This window comes from Crocodylus siamensis, chromosome 11 (genome assembly GCF_052110815.1).
Source record: "Crocodylus siamensis isolate JL-2025a chromosome 11, ASM5211081v1, whole genome shotgun sequence".
NCBI lineage: Eukaryota > Metazoa > Chordata > Crocodylia > Crocodylidae > Crocodylus > Crocodylus siamensis.
In genome coordinates this window covers 66,857,044-66,880,065 of record NC_143405.1, presented here as the reverse complement: position 1 = coordinate 66,880,065, position 23,022 = coordinate 66,857,044, and the positions used below count along the sequence as shown (strand labels likewise).

At 58.2% G+C, this 23,022-nt stretch overlaps 1 protein-coding gene across 8 annotated transcripts in view; it reads left to right on the top strand.

Annotated features, from left to right (window-relative positions):
- Positions 1 to 23,022, top strand: part of PLXNB1 (plexin B1) — an 87,707-nt gene that overhangs the window by 59,398 nt on the left and 5,287 nt on the right. For all 8 annotated transcript variants that reach the window (XM_090021651.1, XM_090021653.1, XM_090021647.1 and 5 more), the window contains 26 exons: positions 718 to 874; positions 1,506 to 1,614; positions 1,714 to 1,822; positions 2,474 to 3,340; positions 3,755 to 3,880; positions 4,168 to 4,290; positions 5,321 to 5,414; positions 5,681 to 5,847; positions 6,788 to 6,939; positions 8,004 to 8,109; positions 8,724 to 8,860; positions 9,587 to 9,763; positions 10,051 to 10,219; positions 10,797 to 11,039; positions 12,454 to 12,630; positions 12,980 to 13,128; positions 13,860 to 13,960; positions 14,729 to 14,946; positions 15,105 to 15,283; positions 16,006 to 16,072; positions 16,667 to 16,813; positions 18,069 to 18,246; positions 19,797 to 19,900; positions 20,695 to 20,779; positions 21,212 to 21,378; positions 22,392 to 22,552. In XM_090021651.1, coding sequence (XP_089877777.1) covers positions 718 to 874; positions 1,506 to 1,614; positions 1,714 to 1,822; positions 2,474 to 3,340; positions 3,755 to 3,880; positions 4,168 to 4,290; positions 5,321 to 5,414; positions 5,681 to 5,847; positions 6,788 to 6,939; positions 8,004 to 8,109; positions 8,724 to 8,860; positions 9,587 to 9,763; positions 10,051 to 10,219; positions 10,797 to 11,039; positions 12,454 to 12,630; positions 12,980 to 13,128; positions 13,860 to 13,960; positions 14,729 to 14,946; positions 15,105 to 15,283; positions 16,006 to 16,072; positions 16,667 to 16,813; positions 18,069 to 18,246; positions 19,797 to 19,900; positions 20,695 to 20,779; positions 21,212 to 21,378; positions 22,392 to 22,552 — 4,469 coding nt within the window. The remainder of the gene's footprint in view (positions 1 to 717; positions 875 to 1,505; positions 1,615 to 1,713; positions 1,823 to 2,473; positions 3,341 to 3,754; positions 3,881 to 4,167; positions 4,291 to 5,320; positions 5,415 to 5,680; positions 5,848 to 6,787; positions 6,940 to 8,003; positions 8,110 to 8,723; positions 8,861 to 9,586; positions 9,764 to 10,050; positions 10,220 to 10,796; positions 11,040 to 12,453; positions 12,631 to 12,979; positions 13,129 to 13,859; positions 13,961 to 14,728; positions 14,947 to 15,104; positions 15,284 to 16,005; positions 16,073 to 16,666; positions 16,814 to 18,068; positions 18,247 to 19,796; positions 19,901 to 20,694; positions 20,780 to 21,211; positions 21,379 to 22,391; positions 22,553 to 23,022) is intronic.

The window sequence follows — 23,022 nt, the reverse complement described above, 5'->3', positions numbered from 1 at the left end:
AAGGGGTCTTCTCCCTGCTCTGCATTTGTAGGTGGAGAGCCACCTTTGTTCTGATGTAAGCCAGCCCATCTCCTGCTGCCTCCCCTGAGACCTGAGGCACCAAACCTTGGGATTTGTCCCATGTCTTCCCTACACTGGGTGCTTGCGTGTCAGACAGCCCCTGGAGAGGTGGAATCCTTGCGGCCTCATGCAGTCAGATGTATACCTGCGAGATAATATGGGAATGATGCATCTTTGGGATGTTTGACTTGCCTTTTGGCTGCTAATGCAGAACCTCTCCTTGGCTTGACATGGGGCAACATGCCCCTGCCCCCAGGTTGCACCGCACCAGTTATTAAAAGGAGTTCAGCATAGTGACAGAAAGTTGTAATCATCAGCTTAATGCCCAGCAGCTGCCAGAAAGCCACTGGGACATGGCGGTACCTCCATGATGAGAACTGTGGTGTGCCCAGAGCTGGTGAGAATCTCATTCACATCTAGAGAGCTGGGCATAGGTCTAAGTACATGCTGGCCTACAAGGGGCATTAAGGAATGGGAAGGGGAAGCAGGGCTGAAGATGCTAGATACTTCAGGGAGGGGATCTCTTGTGTCTGGGCAGACCAACACCGTGTTCGTGGGGCTCTTACCACATGAGAGGAGGGAAATGCAGCGGTGTTAGCTGAAGGAGTGCACCTTACTCTGGGTCCAATGACTGACTGGGTGATTCTGGATTGGCAGATATTCCTGACTATCCCGGACCTGCCCTCCCTGCGCGAGGAAGAATCATACTCATGTTACTTTGAGGACTATGAGAGTCCAGCAACGCTGATAGAGTCAGGCATTGTGTGTCCCTCACCTGACCCCAGCCAGGCACCGACTCTGCAAACGGGAACAGGTCAGTGAAATGCTGCCTATAGAGGACATGCAAGGAAACAGAGGACTTGGTTCAGCAAGGGAATAACTGCTTGAGACATGAGAGCTTCTCAGGGTGATTTCAGCCTTTTTTCCTCCATGCTGGCATCTTTCTTCAGTCCTGTCACCACACGCCTGTGCCATTCCAGCTTCCCAGACAGTTGGTAGCTGGGAGATCAGGGAAGTGGGAAGCAGAATCTGACTGAGTGGTTTCCTGTGCTCCTGAGCGTGATTCTGAATGTGCCTGGGATTAGGAGTGAATTGACTGCTCCCATCTCATTTGTCCTGAGGGCACCTTGAGCATAGTGACAAGTTGTGGAGGGAGAGAAAACACTTAGAAACACATGGGGGTTGGAAGAGACAGAAAGCAGCTGTTCTCCCTCTCCCTTATGGCTTGTTCAAACATTCAGAACCTTATAACCCCCTCTTAATTTCCTTTCCCCAGTTAAACATAGCAAGTTCTCTTAACCTTTCCTCGTGGAGCTGAGATAACTGGATACGTTTAGCTTCCCCTCTGTGAAGTGTACCATGTACATCTGTCTGTCTAAGAACATTGCAGCATGGGTACCTATCTCAGCTCCAGGACCGGACATCATTTTTATGATCGTTTTCAGACCACATAACCATCAAGCTAGTGGTGCGCTTCCACGATACCTTCATTGCGTCAGTGGACTTCTCCTTCTACGACTGTGCTGCTGTAGCTCTGATGTGGCAGTCAGCACCGTGAGTACATAGTGGTTCTCTGTCTGCAGCTATCCTAGGGTTTGCCCATCCTCATCTCCCTCCTGGACCTCCTCAGTGGCCATTCTTGTTTCATTTCAGATGCCAGAAATGTGTGAGCAGTTGCTGGGGATGTAACTGGTGCATCCGGCAACACCTCTGCACCCACAAAGCCACCTGTGAAGAAGGGATCGTTATCTACAATGAGAGGGTGTGTTTCCAGCTCTGTCCTGTCTGCAGAGGACTCCACTGGATTCCAGCAGGGCTGGAACTATGTTAAGATCAAGATAACAGCCAGCTGAGTGCCCGGGGGAGGCTCCAAGCTCTCAGAGAGCTGGCTGCCTCGTAGCCATGGCAGAGGGGGTTCTCTGCATGGGTGAAGAAGGGGATGTCAGGTGCAGGGAGATGCAAGTCAGGCCTCTCGTTCAGGAAAGTCAGTGTTGTCCTGCCTGCCTGTCTGATGTCAGCTGTCTAGGGAGGCTCGAACAGAGAACCAATTTTGGAGGGGGAGGTGGGGGAGATGACGGGCCTAGCCTAAGGTGTCAGGCTGATGCACCTGAGAGGCCAAGGGAAATGGGGAGTGACAAGTGCCTCTCTGGGGGGTGGTGAGGAAGCCACGTGAGCGAAGAGGCCGATGGCTGGGCTGACCCTTTGTGCTCTGGGTCCTCAGCCCAAAGGCCCCCAGAAGGTGCAGTGCTGTGGCCTTCGTCCCCTGGCTCGACAGAGCCAGGGCAGCCTTCACGGGGGATGTGGGGCCAGCCTGCCCTTGTTTTCACGTATGTTTTCTCTCCTGTGTTGCTGCCCTCGTGTGTGTGCTATGACACTCTCTCTGTCTCTCTCCCCTCTCGTTGGCTCTTTCCAGGCACAGATTCCAACCTCAAGTCCATTTCCTTCTTCAGCCGCTCCCAGCACCATGTCCTCCACCCGCACCCTGGCAGAGGCCTTTGAACCTGTCACTTCCCCACCTCCTGCGGTGGTTACCACCATGCCCACCACCAAGCCTGCCCCCACCACTCTGCCTGCCATCCCTAACCCAACCAGTGAGCCCTCAGGGACCTTTGGCCACCCAAGCTCGGCACCTCCGATTACCGCCCTCCCCACCTCTCTTAAGATGGCCACAGAATCCACAGTGCCGCCCTCAACAGATGCAGCCACTGCCATCAGCCTCGCCACAGAGCTGCCTGTGGAGTCTGCCACTACCAGCCCAGCAGAGCCTGCGGAGCAGACAGCTTTGCCCTCCCCTGCACCAGCCACAGTCCCAGAAGAGTTGTACACAGACCCACCCACCACACCTGCTGTCGGCACTCTTTTGCCTGCTGTGGCAGCTGTGACCCCTTCCTCTGATGTCACTGGTTCCCCCTGGCCTCCCACTTCTCTCCCCGGTGCTGAGACATCCACGTCTGCCATCCCCTCTCCCCTCACCCCCAACCAGACATCAGGTGCCCCCACTTCCTCTGCTGATTTCCCAGGAGATCTAGAGACTGAACTGCCCGCCTCTGAGGTTCCCTCCTCAGTTCTTCCAGACGGGCTGCTTGGAGAAGGCACGGAGCTGAAGGATGCAGAGGACTGGATGGATCCGCTGCAGACAGAGAATGATACGTCACCCTTCTCTGCTTCCACTCTTCTCTCAGGCGACGGAGACTCGTCAGAGAGGGATGCACCCGACTTCCCCAGAATTCTGCACCCTGGCCTTGATTACCAGTACGATGCCCCTGGATTCTTGGACGTGGTGAGTCTCTGAAGCTGCTCTTGGACCCCAGAGTGCTGTCACCTGTCGTGGAACAGGGGGACAGTTCGCTGAATTGGGAGGCCCTGCAGCACGCAGCGGGAGGTGTCTCCTGACAGGGCAGAGGAGCTGGGGCGTAGCAAAGTGTCCAGAGCAGGTGGTGGCAGCCTCAGCAGGGACAGGCCCTGGTGCTCCAGTGGCGTTTAGCTGGAGTCTGACAGTCTCCTGGAAGCTGCACAGTGCTCCCTGGGCATGCAAGTGTCTGTGCTCTCCTGCTCACTCTCCTGGGCACATACGCTGCTGTCCGTAGCTTGTTTGGGAAGCCCCACTTCCTGCCCTGAGTGGAGACTTCACCTGGGCAGTTGTAGCTCTGGCTGTGAGGAAGCGTGGCTTTCTCCATGCATGTCTGTTTTCCAGAACGAAGAGCTCAGCTGGGGTCCCAGAGCCTGTCCCTGTGTTCAGGGCATTCAGGGATCCTCTCTGTTTCCAGTCAACGTAGAGCGGAAGATAACACTGCTGGGGAAAAACTTCCATCTGTATGAGGTGTGTGATAGATATTTCCCATCAGTGCGGGGAGGACTTCAGGTGTGCCCAGAGCAGGGCAGCCTCTGGCACCTGGATCTCTGTGTGTGCTTTGGGACACAAGGGCCCCAGCAAAGCTGAGGCACTGCCTTGCGCAGACTTGCAGGCTCCTGGAGTGCTTTGAGCCTCGTCCCCAAGACGGGAGCTGGAGGGGAGGCTGGGCTGCAGGGCAGTGGGGAGTATTCTGTGGGCAGGTGCAGCCGTGGGAGCAGGCACTGGTACCATCCTGTGTATCTTCCTGGCTGCAGGATCAGCAGTGGGATTATGAGTGTGTCCTTGTTCTGGAGGGCCGGACCATGGCAGTGGATGCTTATGTGGAATGGGAGGAACTGAACCCATCGCTCTGCTACATCACATGCCAGCTCGACCCGGTAGGTGTCTGGAATGGCAGATCTGTCCCAGACATCACGCTGACACAGTCTTCTCCAGGTCCGGCTAGAGAGGGGTTTTAAAGTTGCTAGGATTGCAAGCTCTGTGGAGCCTTTAGTGATGTGCTGGGGCCTGATGCATGGGGACTTGGCCCACGACACTGCTGCCCAACACGTAATGACGACTGATTCATCAGTGGGCAGAAGCTTAGTGTGATCTGTGCCTTGGCCTGGTGGTACAGCAAGGCCAACCTGCCATGTTTCACACTACTGTCCCGCTCTGGCACACAATGTGGTGCCCAGCAAGAATGCTGCATGCCTCCAGAGGCTGGTGGGGGGCATGGCAACCACCTGCAGGCAGTGGCGACAGTGTTGGCAGCAGGGGCGTGGGGGCAGCGAGCGGGGAGCTCCCACAGGCAGCCATGGTGGTGTCGGCAGCAGGGGTGGTGAGCACTGACTAGTGGTGAGTGACCCCCTGCAGACGCCGCTGGCAGTGTCAGCAGCAAGGGGCGTGGGGGTGGGGGGGCACGAGCGGCAACTGCCTGCAGGAGTCAGTAGTACTTTTCACAGGGGGTGCATCACCAATCTCATGGGGTGCATGTGCACCCCCAACATGTCGCCAATGGTGCCCACACTCCTTCATCCAAGCCTCTGCCTTTCCTGCTAGCAGCAGTGCTGTTCACCCACATGTGAGCTCTTCCATTGCTGGTGGAAGAGCCTTTACAAAAATCCTCTTAGAGAATATCAGAAAGACAGGAAGCCAGACACAAGCAGGAGACCTGAAGAATTAACATCCCGGTCTGCTGATAGCACTGAGAATGTGGGTAATATCGAGGTCTTAGACCTGGCCTCTGTGGAAGGAGGTGAAAGAACGCAGGCCCAGGAAGAGTGACTGCCTTCTGCTTGCGTGGGCTATGTGGCTCCTCTTCTCAGGCTACTATTGTGGAATGGAGACATACATGAGACACTGCTGTTTACCCAGCTGCCATGCTAGTGCCTCCGTTGATCCCCTGATACCCTTGTCTCTTTGCAGTATAGTTACACAGCACCTCAGCTTGAATTCAGTGCTATGCTGTTTGTGCAGAGGCGGCAACATCTCCGTGTGGACAGTGCAGCAGATCTCCATGGTAGGGGAGCAACGCCTTGCCAGCCAAAGAGAGTTTGGCCAATGGGCCAGGGATAGCAAGGAAGCCTTAAATAGGGGTGGCTTGCATTCAGGGTGTCTTGTACCAAGCCCCTGCTGAAGAAATCAGCAGAACCACTGTGCCTGGATGCTGATGGACTCTGCCTCACAGTGATGGTGGTGTAAGGGGTCAGAGAAGTCAGGTGGCTGGGGTCGCTCTGTGCCTGGATGGGGTGTCCACTGACAGCCTTCCGCATTTCACCTCTGCAGTGACACTCTACAACTGCTCTGTGGGACACGCCGACTGCAGCCGCTGCCAGACGGCTGACCCCAAGTACAGCTGTGTGTGGTGTGGTGGGGAGCAGCCCAGCTGCATCTTCCGGGAGTCTTGCAGGGAAGAGGTAGAAGACTTATGTCCAGCACCCCTCATTCACTCAGTGAGTAACCCCTGCTCGGTAGCGTGTGGCTCTGCAGGGCCAAGGGGGGTCTGTCCCATCCTGCAGGTGGGGGCCTGACTTTGGTGAACTTGCTTCTGCACAAAGCAGCTCAGAAATCCTGCCGGAAGTTCAGGTGGCATTTGTTCCTCCTCTCCCTCTGCTCCCCTTCTCCTGTCCGGCACTGAAAGCTGGACTCAGAGCGATAGGGAGTCACCTGGCCATGGGAGGCGTGCAGCTCAGGTTACTTGGAACAAACATGCAGGAAGCAGCTGGACTCGGGAACTGGGCGGGGGTCCGCACGTGCAGTCCCAAGATAGTGGTCGGCATAAGCTTGACCAGGCTTGCTGAGTCTTATTCCTTTAAGCATAAAATACCAGCTCTTACTCATTGCCAGATAGCAAGTGCCTGTCACACTGAGTACTCACCACAGTCACCTAGCCTCCCGCTGACAGTGCACTGCACCCAGGTGTTGCATCTTCACTGCATTTAGCCTAAAAGCTCTGTGGGCTCTGGGCTGTCTTGTGAATACCTTTGAGCTGCTGCTGTGTCCGTGGTGCTGAGGTGGACTTCTGCACTTTGTGCAGTATCAGTAATACGCAGGGTGATGGGGTGTGCGGTCTCCTCCCTGCGTCCCTTGAGGGGTATGTGCGCCAGCGAGCAGACGAGGACAAGGAGCCACGGCTGCCTTGGGGGATCCTTACTGGGACTATTCCACCAGTAAAGCTTTGGGGATGGGAGGGAGAATGTCCTGGTGTCCTCATCTCTGACCTTTCCTGTTCATGGAACAGCCCAGCATGAGTCCTGGCCAGCTACAGCCCTGTGCACCAGGCCGGGAAGGGGCAGAAAGTGGCCATCCAGGGGCCCTGCACTGTGTTAGCCAGCATGGCTGTGTGGGGCCTGCAGTGCTCGTGCACTGACACCTTCGTGGATACCCCTGCAGGTTTATCCTCTGTCTGGTCCAGTAGAAGGGGGCACCCGAATCACCATAGTGGGCTCGAACCTCGGCCGGAAGCATCAGGACATTGCAGAGACTGTCACCGTGGCAGGAATTCCCTGCACTGTGGATGCTCTACAGTATGAAATTTCCAGCAGGTCAAGTATCTGTGACGTGTGCCTAGGCAGCAAATTCCTCTGCTGGGTTCCCCTGCCTGCTGACACTGGGATGGGCCATTTCCCACCCTGCCTCCCTGGGCAGCCTGCTCCCAGGATCAGGTTCTGCACTGCAACAGGAGCCTCAAGGCCTGTAGGAGCTGGTGGTAATGAGGAGGAAGGGAAGCACGAGCCATGCTTAGGCTGGAGGCTACTGTAAAAAAGAGACACCCTTGGTCGACATTCATTGGGTGCTCAGCAGGGGCATCCCAAGACCCAGGTGTGTGAGAGGAGGGCGAAGCCCTACAGCATGAGGTGCAGCACAGAACAGGGCGCAGGGAGGAAGGAATGGGCAGGAGCAGCAGAGGAGAGGGAAATGGGAACACATGGGCTCTAGGGATAGGAACTGGACAGAGCAGGGTGGAGCACAGAGCAAAGTAGAGATGTGAACAGCCTCTGATCATGGAAACTGACCCAGCCTGGTTTCTTTGTGCTCTCCAATGCTCTGGCCCCTCTACCTTGCCTGGCAGCTGGATGCAAGCTCCCTGGCGCAGACACCAGCTGGCTGATCCGCGTTGTGCTGGCCCACATGGCCCCCCAGGCAGTGGGGGGATGGCGGTGGTGCAGGAAATCTGCATTTGCATCCAGCTGTGGGAGCCAGTTTCTAGGGGAGATTGGCTGGGTTGGGGGTCAGACACCTTTAAGAACCACTGCAGAAACCTACCTGCCCAAGGAAGCTTTTCCCTTGCCAGCCAGTGATGCTGGCAGCATCGCTCAGCCTCCCTCCCCTGACACAGCTCCTGCCTGGCCCACAGCAGCACCAAGCCCCGAGCTCGGCCTCGGTAACCTGCTGCCAGACACACTGGCATTGCTGGGTCCCTCCTATATTTGCATGTCAATGGGCTCCCCCTGGAGTTGTCCTGTCCCACCCCCAGGATGACTCTCCTACTGAGCACAGTGCTGGAGATGGACCGGTGGGAGCTCAGTTGTTCAGTAGGACCTAAAGCACCGCGTTGTGCAGATTGTCTGTCGCACCCACGGTGATGCTGTTCTCTGATTGCCCGCAGTATTGTGTGCACCACTGGCAGCAGCTGGACAGAGAGGGCTGGGCACGTGGCAGTGGAAGTGCCGGGAGGAGGACACGGAGTTTCAGAGCATGTTTTCACCTACCAGGTAACGTGACCACTGCTTTGATCAGGACCTGTCGGACCTGTCCTGTAGGGCAAGGGGTGCTGCGCCACTGGTTGCTGGTCACAGGCGCTGTGGGGGAGGGGATGGTGCCTGTTCCTGGAATCGAGTCTTTCTGAGCTCAGAGAAGCCAGGTAGAGCATGAACAGAGCTCGTCCTGTTGCAGAGGAGTTTGATCCAGGAGTGCGTGCTAACAGGGTGAACAGAGGAGGTATAACAATCACAGGGCTCATCTGTGAGCGGTGCTTGTGAGCCTCTGTCTGCTGTTCCCGAGAGCTTATAAAGTCAAGTCTCAGGTAGGGTCATGCATGTAGCTGGCTGCAGGGCAGAGTGTCGCCATGCGTGTAGTGCTCCACAGTAACTGTCCACATGCACGCTCCCCTGCGGTGAGGGGAAGCCGGCCCCAGCCCTCTACCCTGAGAGTTAAGCTCCCAGTTCAGCTTTCACTTCCTGTAGGCAGAAGCAGGCATGCAGCCTGTTTCTGTAGAGCAGCAGCTCCCCGGTAGGTCCCCACTGCCTTGCCCTCTCCACCAGACTCTTCCCTTGACTGATGTTTGCTCAGTTTTCATCATTCCTCCTCTCACTTTTCTCTCGCTCAGAATCCAGAGCTGAGGTCCATTGTCCCCGCTCGAGGCCCTAAAGCCGGAGGAACCTGCCTCACTCTGCTGGGCTCCAAGCTGGTGACTGGGCGCCCCAGTGAGATCAGCGTCCTGGTCGGAGACCTCCCCTGCCACATGTGAGAACTGCATCCTGTGGCTGTAACTGCTCGCAAGCTGCTCACGGCAGAGTGATGCCTGGGACCATCGCCGTCTGCCTTAGTCCTTACCTGGGGCTGCTGGGATGCCGCCGTCTTCCTGTACTCTGGGGTTAAAGGGGTTGGGGGATGACTTCCACCATGTTGCCACCCCTTGCCTTTCCCCTTCCCAGGTGTCCTGCCTGGCCCTGGCCGCTATGGTTTTCAGACAGAAAAGGTGTGTTGAGAAGTCTCAGGAGCATGAGTCCTCTCAACCGACCCCAGGTGGATGAGTGAAGAAAGGCAATCCCAACAGCCGAGGTCCGGGTACCATAGGCCACGGCTGGGTGGTGCTGGCAGTGCTACCCTGGAGGAGAGCATGCCCAGCGTGCTCTGCAAGATCCTGCTGTTCTCTCCTTGGCACCTGGAGCAAGTGGCGCCGCACCGGCTCTGGGCGCAGGCAGGGGCAGTAGTGAGGGTATCTCTGGCTTCTCACTGGAAACCCTTCCGCTCGTTCACTGCAGCAGCAGTTCTGGCTCACCCAGAAACATGACTTGAATCCTAGGAGGGTGGCAGAGGGGGCCCAGGGGCTCCAGGATGGAGGGCTTCTGTCTTGGGGGAAAAGCTGGGAACCTTCATCGCTCTCTCAGCCAGAAGAAGGGGCAGCATCACAGCGGGTGCTTTGCAACAGCTGCCTGACCTATGACTCTCTCCCTGTGTGTCCCTTAGCCTTGGTGAGATGCAGCAGAGTCAGCTGAAGTGTCAGACAAGTCCCAGCAATGTGTCCACGGAGCTGCTGATAACTGTCAAGTATGGGGACAGGGAGCGGAGGCTGGAAGGCTCCCTTTTCACATACACCCTGGACCCCAACATCACCTTTGCAGAGCCGCCCAAAAGCTTCCTCAGGTACCAAGCCCCCCTCCCCCCCATCCCCTGCAGGGGCACGCTCTTCCCCAGCTCCAAGGCATCAGCAGCTGCACAGACACCCCAGCGACAGGGTACCAGGCACTGACAATGTCTGTACACCAGTTGTGTACAGACCTCAGAGTCTGAGTGTCCAGTGGAAACAAGGCTAGGCTATGCACGAGGCCTCAGACAGGGAGGCCGGCCTTCATGGGGAGGTGTGTTGCTCTTGAGCCCAAGTACCCAGATGGTGGGTGACAGACGGTGATGTCCCTGCTCCTGCGTTCCAGTGGAGGGAGAGTGATTCGAGCTCATGGACGGGACCTGGACGTTGTGCAAAGACCTAAGATCCGGGTGACAGTTTCACCACCCGCGCGCCGCCGCCGCGGGCTGGGGAGGTGGCGTCGCATCGTCCCAGAGGCTGAGTGCCCAGAGAGCGCCCTGTGTAGCATCCAGCAGGTAACAGCTGATTGGAGGCTGGAGGCCTCAGCCATGACTGCTGGCTGGGTAGAAGGGGCTCCGGCGCCCCTAGCTGTGTCCTGCTCAGCTCTGGTAGAGCCAGACTCTTAAACACTGAGCGTGCGTGCGGCCGAGGGCAGGTCCGCTGGCCCGGCTTGGAGGCACAGTTAGCCGTGTTACTTTGAGGTTGAGCAAAAGGCAGGTGGTGATCTGAGGACGTGAGCTCCAGACCACGAAAGCTTGTGCTATGTATATGTATAGATCTGTATCTGTTTCATATAGGCTCTGGCTAATCTAGAAGGTGCAACCTACCCTGCCTTCTACTGGGGTGGCTTAGTCAGGGATAATCCTGCCTTGTGAGGTCCCTTCCAGCCTTAATTTCCTTTAATTCTTATGTGGAGCATGTGTCAAGGCACATTTCTGTAGCACCTGGGGAGTCCCTGAAGTCTCAGGCCTGCCCCCAGCGTGGAGGGTTCCTGGGTTGCCACCAGGCCAGAAGGGCACAGGGTCCCTGTGCGCTGCCCCAAAGGGGAGGCCAGTGATGGATCGTTCCTTGTTCTCTTCCCATCTGCTCCAGTTCGAGGAGCTGTGTCTTGTGAACTCCTCCTGCCTGATCCTGTGCAAAACGCCAGCCATTCGCGCACCGCTGCACAACGCCCGCGTCCGACTGGAATTTATTCTTGACAACCTGAGCTTTGACTTCAACTTCTTGCACCCCACGCCGTTCTCTTACGAAGTCAACCCAGTCCTGAAGCCCCTGAATGCTGAGGACCCTGCCAAACCATATCGGCACAAGCCAGGCAGTGTCATCTCTGTGGAGGTAATGCAGCAGATGCTCACGGGAACTGCCCTGCACACCCACTTCTTGCGGCAGCAGGGCCTAAGTCAGAGGGTCCAGCAGCTGGTGTCGTGGGTCCTGACGGGATGTTGCAGGCAGACCACTAGTGCCCACACAGTGTGAGAAGTGATGAGGCAGGGTACAGTGCAGCTGGGGAGTGCTTGGGAGAGGTGCAGGGCCCTCTATGTCAGGGCAGTGGTGTCAGGAGCTGTATGGGACTTGCAGAGAACAGGTGGAAGTGAGAAAGCACCATGAAGCCCCTGAGGAAGGGGCAAGTCCTATGAACTGGCAGCTACAGGTCATTGTCAAGTGGTAGAAGGGGGTCAAACTCGGGGGGAAATCTTGCTTGGCAGGGGCCAGAGCAATAGGAACAGAAGGTTTTCTTTCTCTTTGGAAGGACATCAAGGACAAGCACCCTGACAGTGCAGAGAGAGAGGGGGGCATGGTTAATAATGAGACAGAACAAGAGCCAGAGGCTGGAAGCTGCTGCTAGACAAGCTCAGTGATTAAGTGAAATGCAGACTCTTTGTGGTAAGGGCAGCCAACTGCTGGAGCAAGCTGTCGGGGAAGGCTATGCATCCTGCACCACTGAGGAACTGTGGATCCATCTCGGATGCATTTTGGCACCTGGTCCCAAGTTTCCTGGGGCTCTTTGGTCTAGGGCATGTGCAGGGTCAGGTCTAATTGCTCCTCCTGGTGCCAGTCTGAGAGCTAAAGAATGGAGTACACGTGGAGTGGGGAGCGGGGCACGTGCCGGCTGGGCAGAGGGTGCTGGCCTGTGCTATAGAGAAGGGAGGTCCTCACCGGTGATGGAACAGGGCAGCCCGCTGCAGTGTGAGCCGGGGCAGGAGGCTGCTGGGAGGGATGCAGCTGCAGGGGCAAGGAAGGGAGCCAAGGACAGGGGCAGCCTTTGACTGGGTTGGAGAGGAGGACGGTGATATGACCTCAGAAGGAAGGTAAGGGGCAGGCACTGCCAGAGCCAGGACAGGGCATGTCTGCAGAGTGAGTCGGTGTCTGTCAGCAATTTTGGTGCAAAGGCTGTTTATTGCTGCAAGTTTAGGGAGCACTGGGCACATGTGCCCATGTGGCAAGATTAGCAGGCACTTCACTTCTGCAGTGAGAGGCCAGATTGTCTCTGACACAGGCCCCAGCCCCCGTGCCCCTCTGTCTGCACCTCTTCAAGGGTCTCCCACGGGAGCACTTGTGTGGTGCCTTCAGCTATGTAGGGCTCTGTGCTGCCAACTCCCAGCTGTTGCCACTTCCTCCTGGTGGGCCCAGGCAGGGATCCACCTCACGGGGCTCCTCAGGCCTCTCAGCAGATGGTCCCTTGGGCTCCTCCACCGCTCTGAAGCTTGTGGAGCCCCTGGCTCGATGTCCTCATGCACCTGTATTCCAGGGGGAGAATCTGGACCTGGCTATTTCCAAGGAGGAAGTGATGGCTATGATTGGGGAAGGGGTCTGCGTGGTGAAGACGCTGACAAGGAACCACCTCTACTGCGAGCCTCCAGCTGAGCAGCCAGCCCCGCGGCACCGCACAAAGCGGGAGGGCACGGACTCACTCCCGGAGTTCACGGTAGGAGCCCTGCACAGCAGCCAGACCCCCTGGGACAATGCGGAGCTAGGGGTGGCTGGAAAGCAGACGGGCACTGGTGGGGCGGGAGAGGAGGGAGTGCCGGCCTCGTTCCAAGCTGCGCTCGGGGCAGGGGAGCTGCTGGCCACTGCGGGCTGGGCTGCCACGCTCTGGACTTGCCTTTGGGTCACGTAAGGTGCCGGGGGGGCTTCGTTGGCTCTTCTTTGCGCTGAAATAAATCCAGGTCCCTGCTTTGCAGCCCCAGTCAGGCACCCCCACAGCCTGTGGCTCAGACCGCAGCAGCTGAGGAGCCTGCCATGCAGAGTTCACCAGCGGCGCATTTCTCCTGCAGGTGCAGATGGGGAACCTGGACTTCCTTCTGGGTAGGGTGCAGTATGACACAGAGAGCCAGCTCGCCTTCCCACTGGAGGCCCAGGTCGGCCTGGGTGTTGGCACCTCCTTTGTGGCCTTGATCGTGCTGGTCATCGTCTTCATCTACAGGTGGGAGGTGCTGGGGCGAGGGTGGAGTGCCCGGCCGGGCCCAGCCAGACCTTGGTATCTGGGGACTACTCAAGGCCCCAGATCTACCCTGCTTTAGGCCAGATGCTGAACCACTGGGGCTGAGGGTCATCCTGCCATTGGCCTGGCACAGGTAAGGCTGGGTCGGCCTCAGGCGGCAGCACGTGGCTGTGGAGCAGGGAGTTTGCAGCTAACCCTAGGTATGCAGCTTAAGGAGTGGACTTTCACTAGCCGCCTCTACCCAGGGGACCGGGCTGTCCCAGGCCAGGAGCCCCTCCCTGCCTCGCTGTTCTTGGGGCACCAGGGCTTGCCGTCACTTACCCAGCCTGCCAGCAGCATGGCCTCCTCCAGTGGTTTCCTGATGAGGTTGTAGATAGTCTATCCCCCAGGAATGCCTAATCCACCACCCAACTGAGTGGGGTGGCACCCCCACTGGTCCAGGGTGCCCTGGAACTGACCCAAGGGAGATGCAGCCCAGAGCAGGGAGCTGCGTACTGGGGGGTGCTCCTATATAGGAAAGCATCAGGGAAGAGCATCAGCCCAGGGATTCTGATGCAGACCGTCGCCATGGCTGGGCTGGGCTGGTCCTGACCGGCCCGCGTCCGTGCCCTGGGATGCTGCTGCCTCCTTAGGGGCAGGGGAAGTGTGCAGCCTCCTCACCCCAGCTCTCAAGGCTGCCAGGGCACGGGGGACAGTTCTACTTCCCATTGCAGAAGGAAGAGCAAACAGGCCCTGAGGGATTACAAGAAGGTTCAGATCCAGCTGGAAAATCTGGAAACGAGTGTTCGAGACAGATGCAAAAAGGAGTTCACAGGTAAAAGCCCTGGAATCCTTCCACTGCAGGCAAAGGGGCTGCGTGGCTGCTCCTGCCCTCGCTGGCTACTGATGCTGCAGAGTTGGTTCCTGCTCTGTGGTCCGTGTGCCGCCATGTCCGCCACATGGACTTCACCTAGCCTGGCACACGCCAGGAGCTCTTAGCTCCAGGGGACATTCGGGACCCCTTGGCCACAGGCAGTGTGTTCTACCACTAGCCTCTGCAAGCACACAGTGGGGCCCAGGACCGTGTGAGGGGACAGGCCCTACGCATACTGCACCTCTGATTGGGTCAGGCAGTGAGACAGGTGAAATCGTGGCACTGCAGGGACTGTGCTAGGCAGTATCTCTCTCTGGCTTGTTGTGCTGTCTAGTGTCCCCAAATGCAGCCAGGCACCAGGTTTGCTCTCCCACAGGCAGCAGCCATAAGCAGTCCCCACATCTATGGGTGCAGCGTTCTTTGCTTGAACTTGGTGTCCAGCTGCAGATAATGGCCAGGGCCAGGGCTCGAGAGGTCTGTACAGACACATTTCCAAGTGCTTTGACCAGTCCCGTTCTCTGTGCTCCAAACTGAGGGGCTCCTGCCCCTCCCTGGGGAGATGATGCCAGAGCATTGTCTCCCTGACAGGAGGCTCGTCCTGGTACGTGGTTCTTCTGTTCCATCCCACATGCCACAGCGGTGTCCTAGCTTCCAGCCCTCGTACCATACTGCGGGTCATGCAGTCACCGACTCTTTTCCCCAAACCGCAGCAGCTCCTTTCTCTTCCAGACCTGATGACAGAGATGATGGATCTCACTAGTGACCTTGTGGGCACCGGGATCCCCTTCCTGGATTATAAGTCATATGCAGAGCGTATTTTCTTCCCTGGGCACCGCGAGTCACCGCTGCAGAGGGACCTGGACATCCCAGAGTGCCGTCGCCAGACAGTGGAGCAGGGCTTGGTGCAGCTTTCCAACCTCCTCAACAGCAAGCTGTTCCTCACCAAGGTAATGCCTGTCCTGCCTCCAGCACTGATAAGCAGTCTGCAGGTGCTGGCCACTGCTTACAGTGATTGTGCTGAACAGCTCTGCTCCTCCTGCCTCCTGGGAGAGCCTGGAGCTGGGGGTCTGCCCACTTTTGCTCAGGGGACTCTCCTGCCTTTCAGTTCATCCACACTCTGGAAATCCAGCGCACCTTCTCCCCAAGGGACCGGGCCTACGTGGCTTCCCTGCTCACAGTTTCACTGCATGGGAAGCTGGAGTACTTCACAGACATCCTCAAGACACTGCTGAATGACCTCGTGGAGCAATATGTGGCCAAGAACCCCAAGCTGATGCTGCGCAGGTGAGCCACGGCCCCAGACTTTCTGGCTGGATTTGGTGGGTTTCCTGGGCAGAACTGTTCCCGCCTGGTGATGGAGGCCAGCCAGTGCCTCTGTGGCAGCTGTCAGGTGATGGGCTGGGCTGCAGGTGTATGGACATGAACTGGTGCCAAGGAGGAGGCCACAGAAATGAGGGCCCCTTCATCTGGCTGAGACGAGCAGGGAAGGAGCGAGCATCAGCAAGAGCCCTTTGCTCTGACCCTCGTCCGCGGAGCTTCGCCCTGGGTTATGACGCTGCCGCCTGACCCAGGGCTCTGCTGTCTCTGCCTGTTGCCTCCAGAGCACTCCTCATCCGGGCTGGCTCCATGCAGCCGCTGGGCCTGCAGTGCTGTGGGTAGCCCCTGGCTGTAGGAAGCGCCCCCCTCCTGGCTCCCTCTGCTCTGTCAGTCTGAATCCTTCCCTGGTTCCCAGAGCTGTGCAGTGCCTCAGCTGGAAGGCCAGCAGCCAACGCCCCGTCCGCACCTTTCACCTCCCCTTTGCAACCAGGCCACATCCGCGCAGAGCAGCTCCTCAAACTGTCCCCTTTCCCATGGAGGCCATCTGTCCAGCTGTGGCACGGCAGGGCCCGTGCATGACGTGCGGGGGCTGGAAGCTCAGCAGTGCGTCCCGCTCTGTCACCTGCCTACCTGGCTCTGCCCCTGCCTGGGACGTGGCAGTCCTGTAACTCACCTGGATTCTCTTTCAGGACAGAAACAGTGGTGGAAAAGCTGCTCACCAACTGGATGTCCATCTGCCTGTATGCCTTCGTACGGGTAAGAGCCCTTCCTCCCCAGGACTGGGGAGGTGACGAGAATCCCTGACCCCACTGTGCTTCTGCCGACCCACCTGCTGCATGGGGCTGCAGTGAGCAGCAGGGAGGGGCTGGACTGCTCATGGCACAGACCCGGATCGCACTTGCCCAGCTCCCATGCTTGGGTCTCCTTGGCTTTCCCAAAGTACTGACACAGCCTGTGGCTTGCCCAGGTGCAGCCCCGTGCTCAGAGTGTGGGTGTGCCTCCCCACGTGCCAAGGGATGATCTGCAGGATGCCCTGAGAGCAAGGAAATTGGCATGAGTCTTGTCCTGTTGATGGGAAGGTGACTGGACTGTCCCAAGTCATGCAGAGACGGGCACTAAGCTCAAGCCTCAGGGATCCCACTCCAGCTCCATAGCCAGACACTCATGCTATGTTTGGCATTCAGCATGCGGGTCATGGTGCGCGGGAGGGAGAGACCTGTCGCTCTCACACAGAGAAGCTCAGACCCTTCCCTGTGGCACTGCCTGGTGCCTGCTCCCTGCTCCCGTGATGCTTCTGCCAGAGGAGTGAGCACAGCTCCTTCCCCAGCTCAGCTGCTCGATCTGTTCCAGGACTCCGTGGGGGAGCCGCTCTACATGCTCTTCCGTGGCATCAAGCACCAGGTGGACAAGGGGCCTGTCGACTGGGTGACAGGGAAGGCCAAGTACACCCTGAATGACAACCGCCTTCTGCGTGAGGACCTGGAGTACCGGCCACTGGTGAGAGCTCCCTGCTGCAGCCCTCGGCCTCCCCATCCGCCCCCTCGGGAAGTGCTGCGTGGATGTCTGCTGCCTCCAGGGTTTTCTGCCAGTGGATTCCCCCTAGCAGAGCTCCTGGCGAAGTCAGAGCTGCTCTTAGCTGGGTCTTGCGGCCTGGGGCCTCCCAGCAGCCCCAGTCTCTAGCCACACCCCTCCTGCTGGCTCTGGCCACAGCTTGCCATGGGGCAGGAGGGGCAGAAGAGCTGCTCTGTGCCCCCCAAGGGCTCCTGCCCAAGCCCCATCATGCCATTACGCCTCCTGCTGGCGTCCACAGAGCTGTGGGGGAGCTGGTCGGGCATCGCTGGCCCTCCAGCAGCTGCTGCCAACGTGTTGGGGGAGGCAGGCATACCTGGACAGGTTACAAGGGTGGGCGGACGAGAATAGGATGGGCTTCAACACAGACAAGTGCAAGGTGCTGCACCTGGGGGGGAACAACCGGCACCATACCTACAGGTTGGGGAACTCCCCTCTTGTCAGCACGGGGGCGGAAAGGGATCTGGGGGTCATCATTGACTCCAAGATGAACATGGACGGGCAGTGTGGAGAGGCAGTCAGGAAGGCCAACCGCACCTTGTCCTGCATCCACAGATGCATCTCCAGCAGGTCCAGGGAGGTGATCCTCCCCCTCTATGCGGCACTGGTCAGGCCGCAGCTGGAGTACTGCATCCAGCTCTGGGCACCGCACTTCAGGAGGGATGTGGACAGCATGGAGAGGGTCCAGAGGAGGCCACTCGCATGGTCAGGGGGCAGCAGGGCAGGCCCTACGAGGAGAGGCAGCGGGACCTGAACCTGTTCAGCCTCCACAAGAGAAGGCTGAGGGGGGATCTGGTGACCTGTTACAGACTAGTCAGGGGGGACCAGCAGGCATTGGGGGAGTCCCTGTTCCCCCGAGCACCACCAGGAGTGACCAGGAATAACGGTCACAAGCTGGCAGAGGGCAGGTTTAGGTTAGATATCAGGAGGCGCGACTTCACGGTCAGGGCGGCTAGGGTCTGGAACCAGCTTCCAAGAGAAGTGGTGCAGGCCCCTACCCTGGGGGTGTTTAAGAGGAGGTTGGATGAACACCTTGCTGGGGTCGTTTGACCCCAGTATTATTTCCTGCCATGGCAGGGGGTCGGACTAGATGATCTGCTCAGGTTCCCTTCCGACCCTAGAAACTATGAAACTATGAAACATTGGGCACAGCATGGCCACAGCTACTCTTCTTCCTTCCCAGACACTGACTGCCCTGAGCCAGGCAGGAGGTGCTGAGGACAGCTCGGAGGACTCCCAGGGGGTCTCTGTGAAAGTGCTGGACTGTGACACCATCATGCAGGTGAAGGAGAAGGTCCTGGATCAGATCTATAAGGGGACGCCATACGGTCACCGGCCCGACCCAGACTCCCTGGACCTCGGTGAGCAGAATGCAGTGGCACCAAAACTTCATGCTGGGGCAGGAAAGCAGAAGCAGCTCATACCTGCAGACGGTGCAGCTGGGGGGCGTGATGCTGAGTCCTCAGCTGTGGCAGAGAGGGTTTAGAGGCCCTACCCCAAGGACCCACCATCCAGCATGCGGCAGGGCAGAGGGATTGCAGGTGGAGGGAGGGTGCTGGCAGCCTCAGCCTCAGCCCTTGTAGCATGTTGTGCCTCGTGCCTTTTCCACCTTTCGTTGTTTGGAAATGCCTGCTGCATCTGACCTGGGCAGCAGGCTTTTGCCAGCGGACCATTGGAGCAGGCAGGCTTTAGGGAAGGATTGGAAAGGGGAGGAGCACACGTGCCAGGGGTCCCAGTCAGTCCGGCCATCGCGGATCGCAGGCTCAGGCTGAGGGCAGGGGCCACTTGGAGTTTTTTCATGAGCAGAGAGCAGCTGTTTCTAGAAACGTGCCTTCTGCTCCTGGGAAAGATGCTGCAGCCGGGACGAGGCTGGCAATCCATCTGCCGTGCAATCTGAGTTTGAGTTGCTTACTCCTTGGCAGGCCACAGGGGAAGCATCGCCTGCACTGCCCTCTCCTGGCACCACTGCATGGGGATGGGGGCTGTCATCCAGTCTGACGGCTCAGTGTTTAGCCACTGGGGGGGTGGCGGGGAGGGAGTGCAATTATCTCCTGTAGCATAAAATTGGCTGGATATTCTGTGTTGATTTGGTAGGCTGGGTTTTTTATTTTTCTCTTCTCTCCCTTGTTTTCGGCCTGCCTCTGAAGCACCAGAGCTTGGCCACAGTGGAGACAGGGCTCTGGCTGAGCACTTTGCAGGTTACGTCTGTCCCCGTCCTGCATTAAGTGCCTGGCTGGGGGGGGTCACCTGTTTATGATGACTGCCAAAGTCAAGGCCACAGAGGACTCACCCTCCCCTCCCATTCAGATTGGCGGGAGGCTTGCGGGGGTTGATGTGGTCTCTTCAGTTTAAACTACATGTTTCTTGTCGTGCATCCGCCATCTCCTGTCCCTGGAGCTGTCGCCTCCGCCTGAGTGCCGCCTCTTGGCAGTGGGAGGAGATGACCCTGGCAAGTGGATCTGCCAGCAAAGTGCCAGGGTCCTTGGGCAGCTGTGGAAACCTCAGGGTTTGGCTTGTGAAGGGGGCCTGCACATCTCTCTCCTCTTGCACTCTCTGTAGTGCTTTGCCTGTCCAGCCCTCGGCACCATTGCAGCAGCTGCTCCAGAGGTAGAGACAGGGAGAAACGGCAGCAGAGGCAGACGAGGCTTTCTGTCCCCAGTGCCCGAGCTGCTGCAGTCGAGACATACCCCACAGCAGTGGTGGGACTGCACTGTTGCGCTGCATGTAGCCCACAAGCAGGGACCCCTCTGGGTCGCGTGACCAAACTCTCAGCCCCTGTGCATTGCTGACAGGCTCTGGGCATGTTACTGATTTCACCCGTCAGCCCAAGTGGGGAAACAGGGGGCTGTAAAGCCAGCTCAGCTCTTGCAGCAGAGCGGTGACGTCTGCGTTCTGTTTTCTGTGGCTGCAGAGTGGAGATCGGGGCTGGCGGGCCACCTGATCCTTTCTGACGAGGACGTGACCTCCGTCATTCAGGGAACTTGGAAGCGCCTGAACACGCTTCAGCACTACAAGGTCAGAACTGAGCATCCCTCCTAGCCTCGCTGCCGCCCCGTCAGCTCTGGGCTAGCCGGGTCTGCCTGGGGATGCCTGAGCCTACGGAGGGGACCAGATGGGCCTGCCCTGGGGCTTCGTGCGGTGGCATGTTCCAGGCCTATCTGTGAGGAGCCGAGACTCTCCCCTGCTTTTAACATGATGGTTTTCAGCTGTTGCAGCCTCCCCATGTGGCCCCTGGTAGCCAGGAAGGCTCTTTGCGGCTTGACGGATATGCCTGAACTAGTTTCAGGAGACACTGTGTTTGGGGCAGGGGGCTGGATCAAGTACCTAGCACCCGAGCCCTTCGCTAAGGTACGGGAGGCTGAAATCCTGCCTTGCCGAGCTGGTGCCCCTCTTCGTAGCCCCTGCAAGAGGCCTGTCTGCAGCACTGGGCAGCACTGTTGGGGTGGTGGGAGCCTGAGGAAAAGGGGAAGAGGTGTGCTGGTCTCTTCAGGCCCTTGGAGCAGCAAGTGGGAAGGAGGTGGCCCTGTGCCCCATGTGCATTTCATGCTGCAGGGCCAGTCATTCAGGGTGAGGGGACTGAGCTCTCCTCCACTTTCTGTCCAGTGCATGCTTCTCCCCCTGCCTGTGCTGCACAGATCAAGTCAGTAGCAGGGCCAGGAGTGAAACCTGGGGTCCCAGCTCTCTGTCCCCCTTGCCTGTGGGTGAGGTTGCACTTGCTTAGGGGCAAGCAGCTGTGGGCTGTGAATGTTACCTGGCAGGCTGAGGAGGTGCACTGGGCTCTGGTAACCCTGAGCTCCTCTTGTGCACAGGTGCCTGATGGAGCAACGGTGGCACTGGTCCCACGTCTGACCAAACACATCCCCCGGGAGAATCAGGACTACATCCCTGGAGAGAGTGAGTCTTGGGCACGCTCGGAGCTTTCACTCGCCATTTCCATAACAGTTCCTGGCAAGCTGAGCCTGCTCTTCCTGGCCATTGCCTCCAGACACAGGGCCTGCCTTTGGGTGGTGTCCTCTTTGCTGTTAGCATTGCCAGGAAATCTGAGCTCTCAATATCGGGGGGGAGCTTCCCTTGCATGTCTAAGAAGTGGAACAGGGTACCAGAAACCGGGCAGGCACAAGAGTCAGACAGAGCTAAAATTCTCCAGCTGCCAGCCGCATTCCTGGGGCACACCGAATGGGTCTCTGGGCAGTAAGCTGAGCGCAAGCCCAAGCATGCTTGCTGTCGTCTCCCTCAGTGCAGGGAAGCCTGAGGCTATCTCCACGGGTGGCTGGTGGCGTGGCAACTCCATGGGATACTGAAGATTTCATGCCGGGTTTGTTTCAGAAACACCGATGCTGGAGGATGCAGATGAGGGAGGAATAAAACTTTGGCACCTGGTGAAACCCACAGAGGAGCCAGAGCTGCCCAAGCACCGTCGAGGAAGTTTGCGAGACCGGGAGCGAGCCAAGGCCATTCCAGAGATTTATCTGACACGCCTCCTCTCCATGAAGGTAGGGCAGGGGGCTGGCCGAGCATCCCCTGCTGTGGCTGGGACCTGCCTTTCCAGGGGCCAGTGCCCAGTGTCTTAGACAAAGGCCAAAGCGGGCTTTGCCAACTGTGCACTGCATGGCTGGAGGAAGAGACACCTGCTTCTGGCTCACTGATGCATGTGGTCACTGGCTGCGTGCTTGTGCCGGTGCCACGCTGTGTGCGTCTTGCATTCACTGGTTACAGCACCTTTTGCAGGGGAGAGGCGCTGTTGCCCCTTCAGTGTTCTGCCGTCCATGCCTCTGGGGTTCCCCCAAGGTGGGGAAGAGGCCCTGGTTCATTGGCCACCAGCAGTACGATGCATGCAGACACGCAAGAGACAGCAAGTGGCCCTCTTGGCAAAGCTCCCGTCTGTGGATCACATGAGCCACCCTCCCACCCCCACCTTTTCCTTTCATGATATTCTGGAGCAGTGAGGGGTGGAGGGCTGGCTGAGGCTGCCCTGTCCTGCCCTTCTTGTTTTTGGGTGGAAGGTCCATGGGCATGCACGGCACAGATGTGGACACATGGACGCACCAGGAGAGGGTTTTGGTCTTCAACATGAGTCGTGTGCACCTAGGGGGTATCTACAAACACAGGTAGAGCATTGTCCGGCCAAACCATACAGCCTGCCTGCTTGTGCCTCCCTGCTGCTCCTGAGTCCAGTGTGACACCCCCTTGCACAACCACTCTTCCATGGAAGTTGCAACTTCTGGCCCCAGCACTCGCCATCCTCCCTAGAAGTGAGGGGTTTCTGGTGGTACCTTTTATTGGCGCAGCTGTGCAGATGGGAGAGAGGTTAGACAAGCTTTTGGGCACCAAGTGCCCTTCCTCAGGCTGGAGAGGAAGCCTGTCACTGCTGGCAGCAGACACAGCCTGACTCTGAGCTGGTGGGGAGCTGGTCTTGAGTGAAACAAAGTGACTCTTTCCCTGCCCGAGCACTGGGTGGTTTTTCTTCTCCCTTCTCTTCTGTTAACTGCATCCATCTTATCTCCAGGGAACGCTGCAGAAGTTTGTAGACGACTTGTTCCAGGTGATCCTCAGCACCAGCCGCCCCGTCCCCCTGGCTGTCAAATACTTCTTTGACCTGCTGGATGACCAAGCAATGCATCACGGTATCACAGACCCTGAGACCATCCACATCTGGAAGACAAACAGGTACCTCATGCCCCCCATAGCAGAAGGTCCCCCACCGTGGTCCATGAGTGCACTCTGCGACTCCACTGCCAGGTGCCTGGGATCAGGCTCCACTGCCAGGCAGGGGTGGAGAAGGCGCTCAGTGTGGGATGGAGGCCCCAGGAGGGTTTGCAGGAGCTGAAGGTAGCACCTCAGCAGGATGGGGAGGGGCTTGCATTGAACCCCCACAGCTCCAGATCGTACCTGCCGCTAGGATGCCATGGGGCTGTCCCGGGATGTGGGAGAGACTGCGCAGTCGCCATTCTGCAGTGTTTTCCGTGGTGTTCGAATTGTGACGCTTCTCCCGGCGAGGAGCCTTGCTGCCCAGGAAGCCCTCAGTTCTGTGCGGCCCCCTGCACTTCAGCAATATTGTGCAGTGCTTTCTGCCCGCTGCAGCGAGGGTGCGGCCCCCACCGGTTTCAGCCCCGATGGCCCGTTCTCGGGCTGGAGCC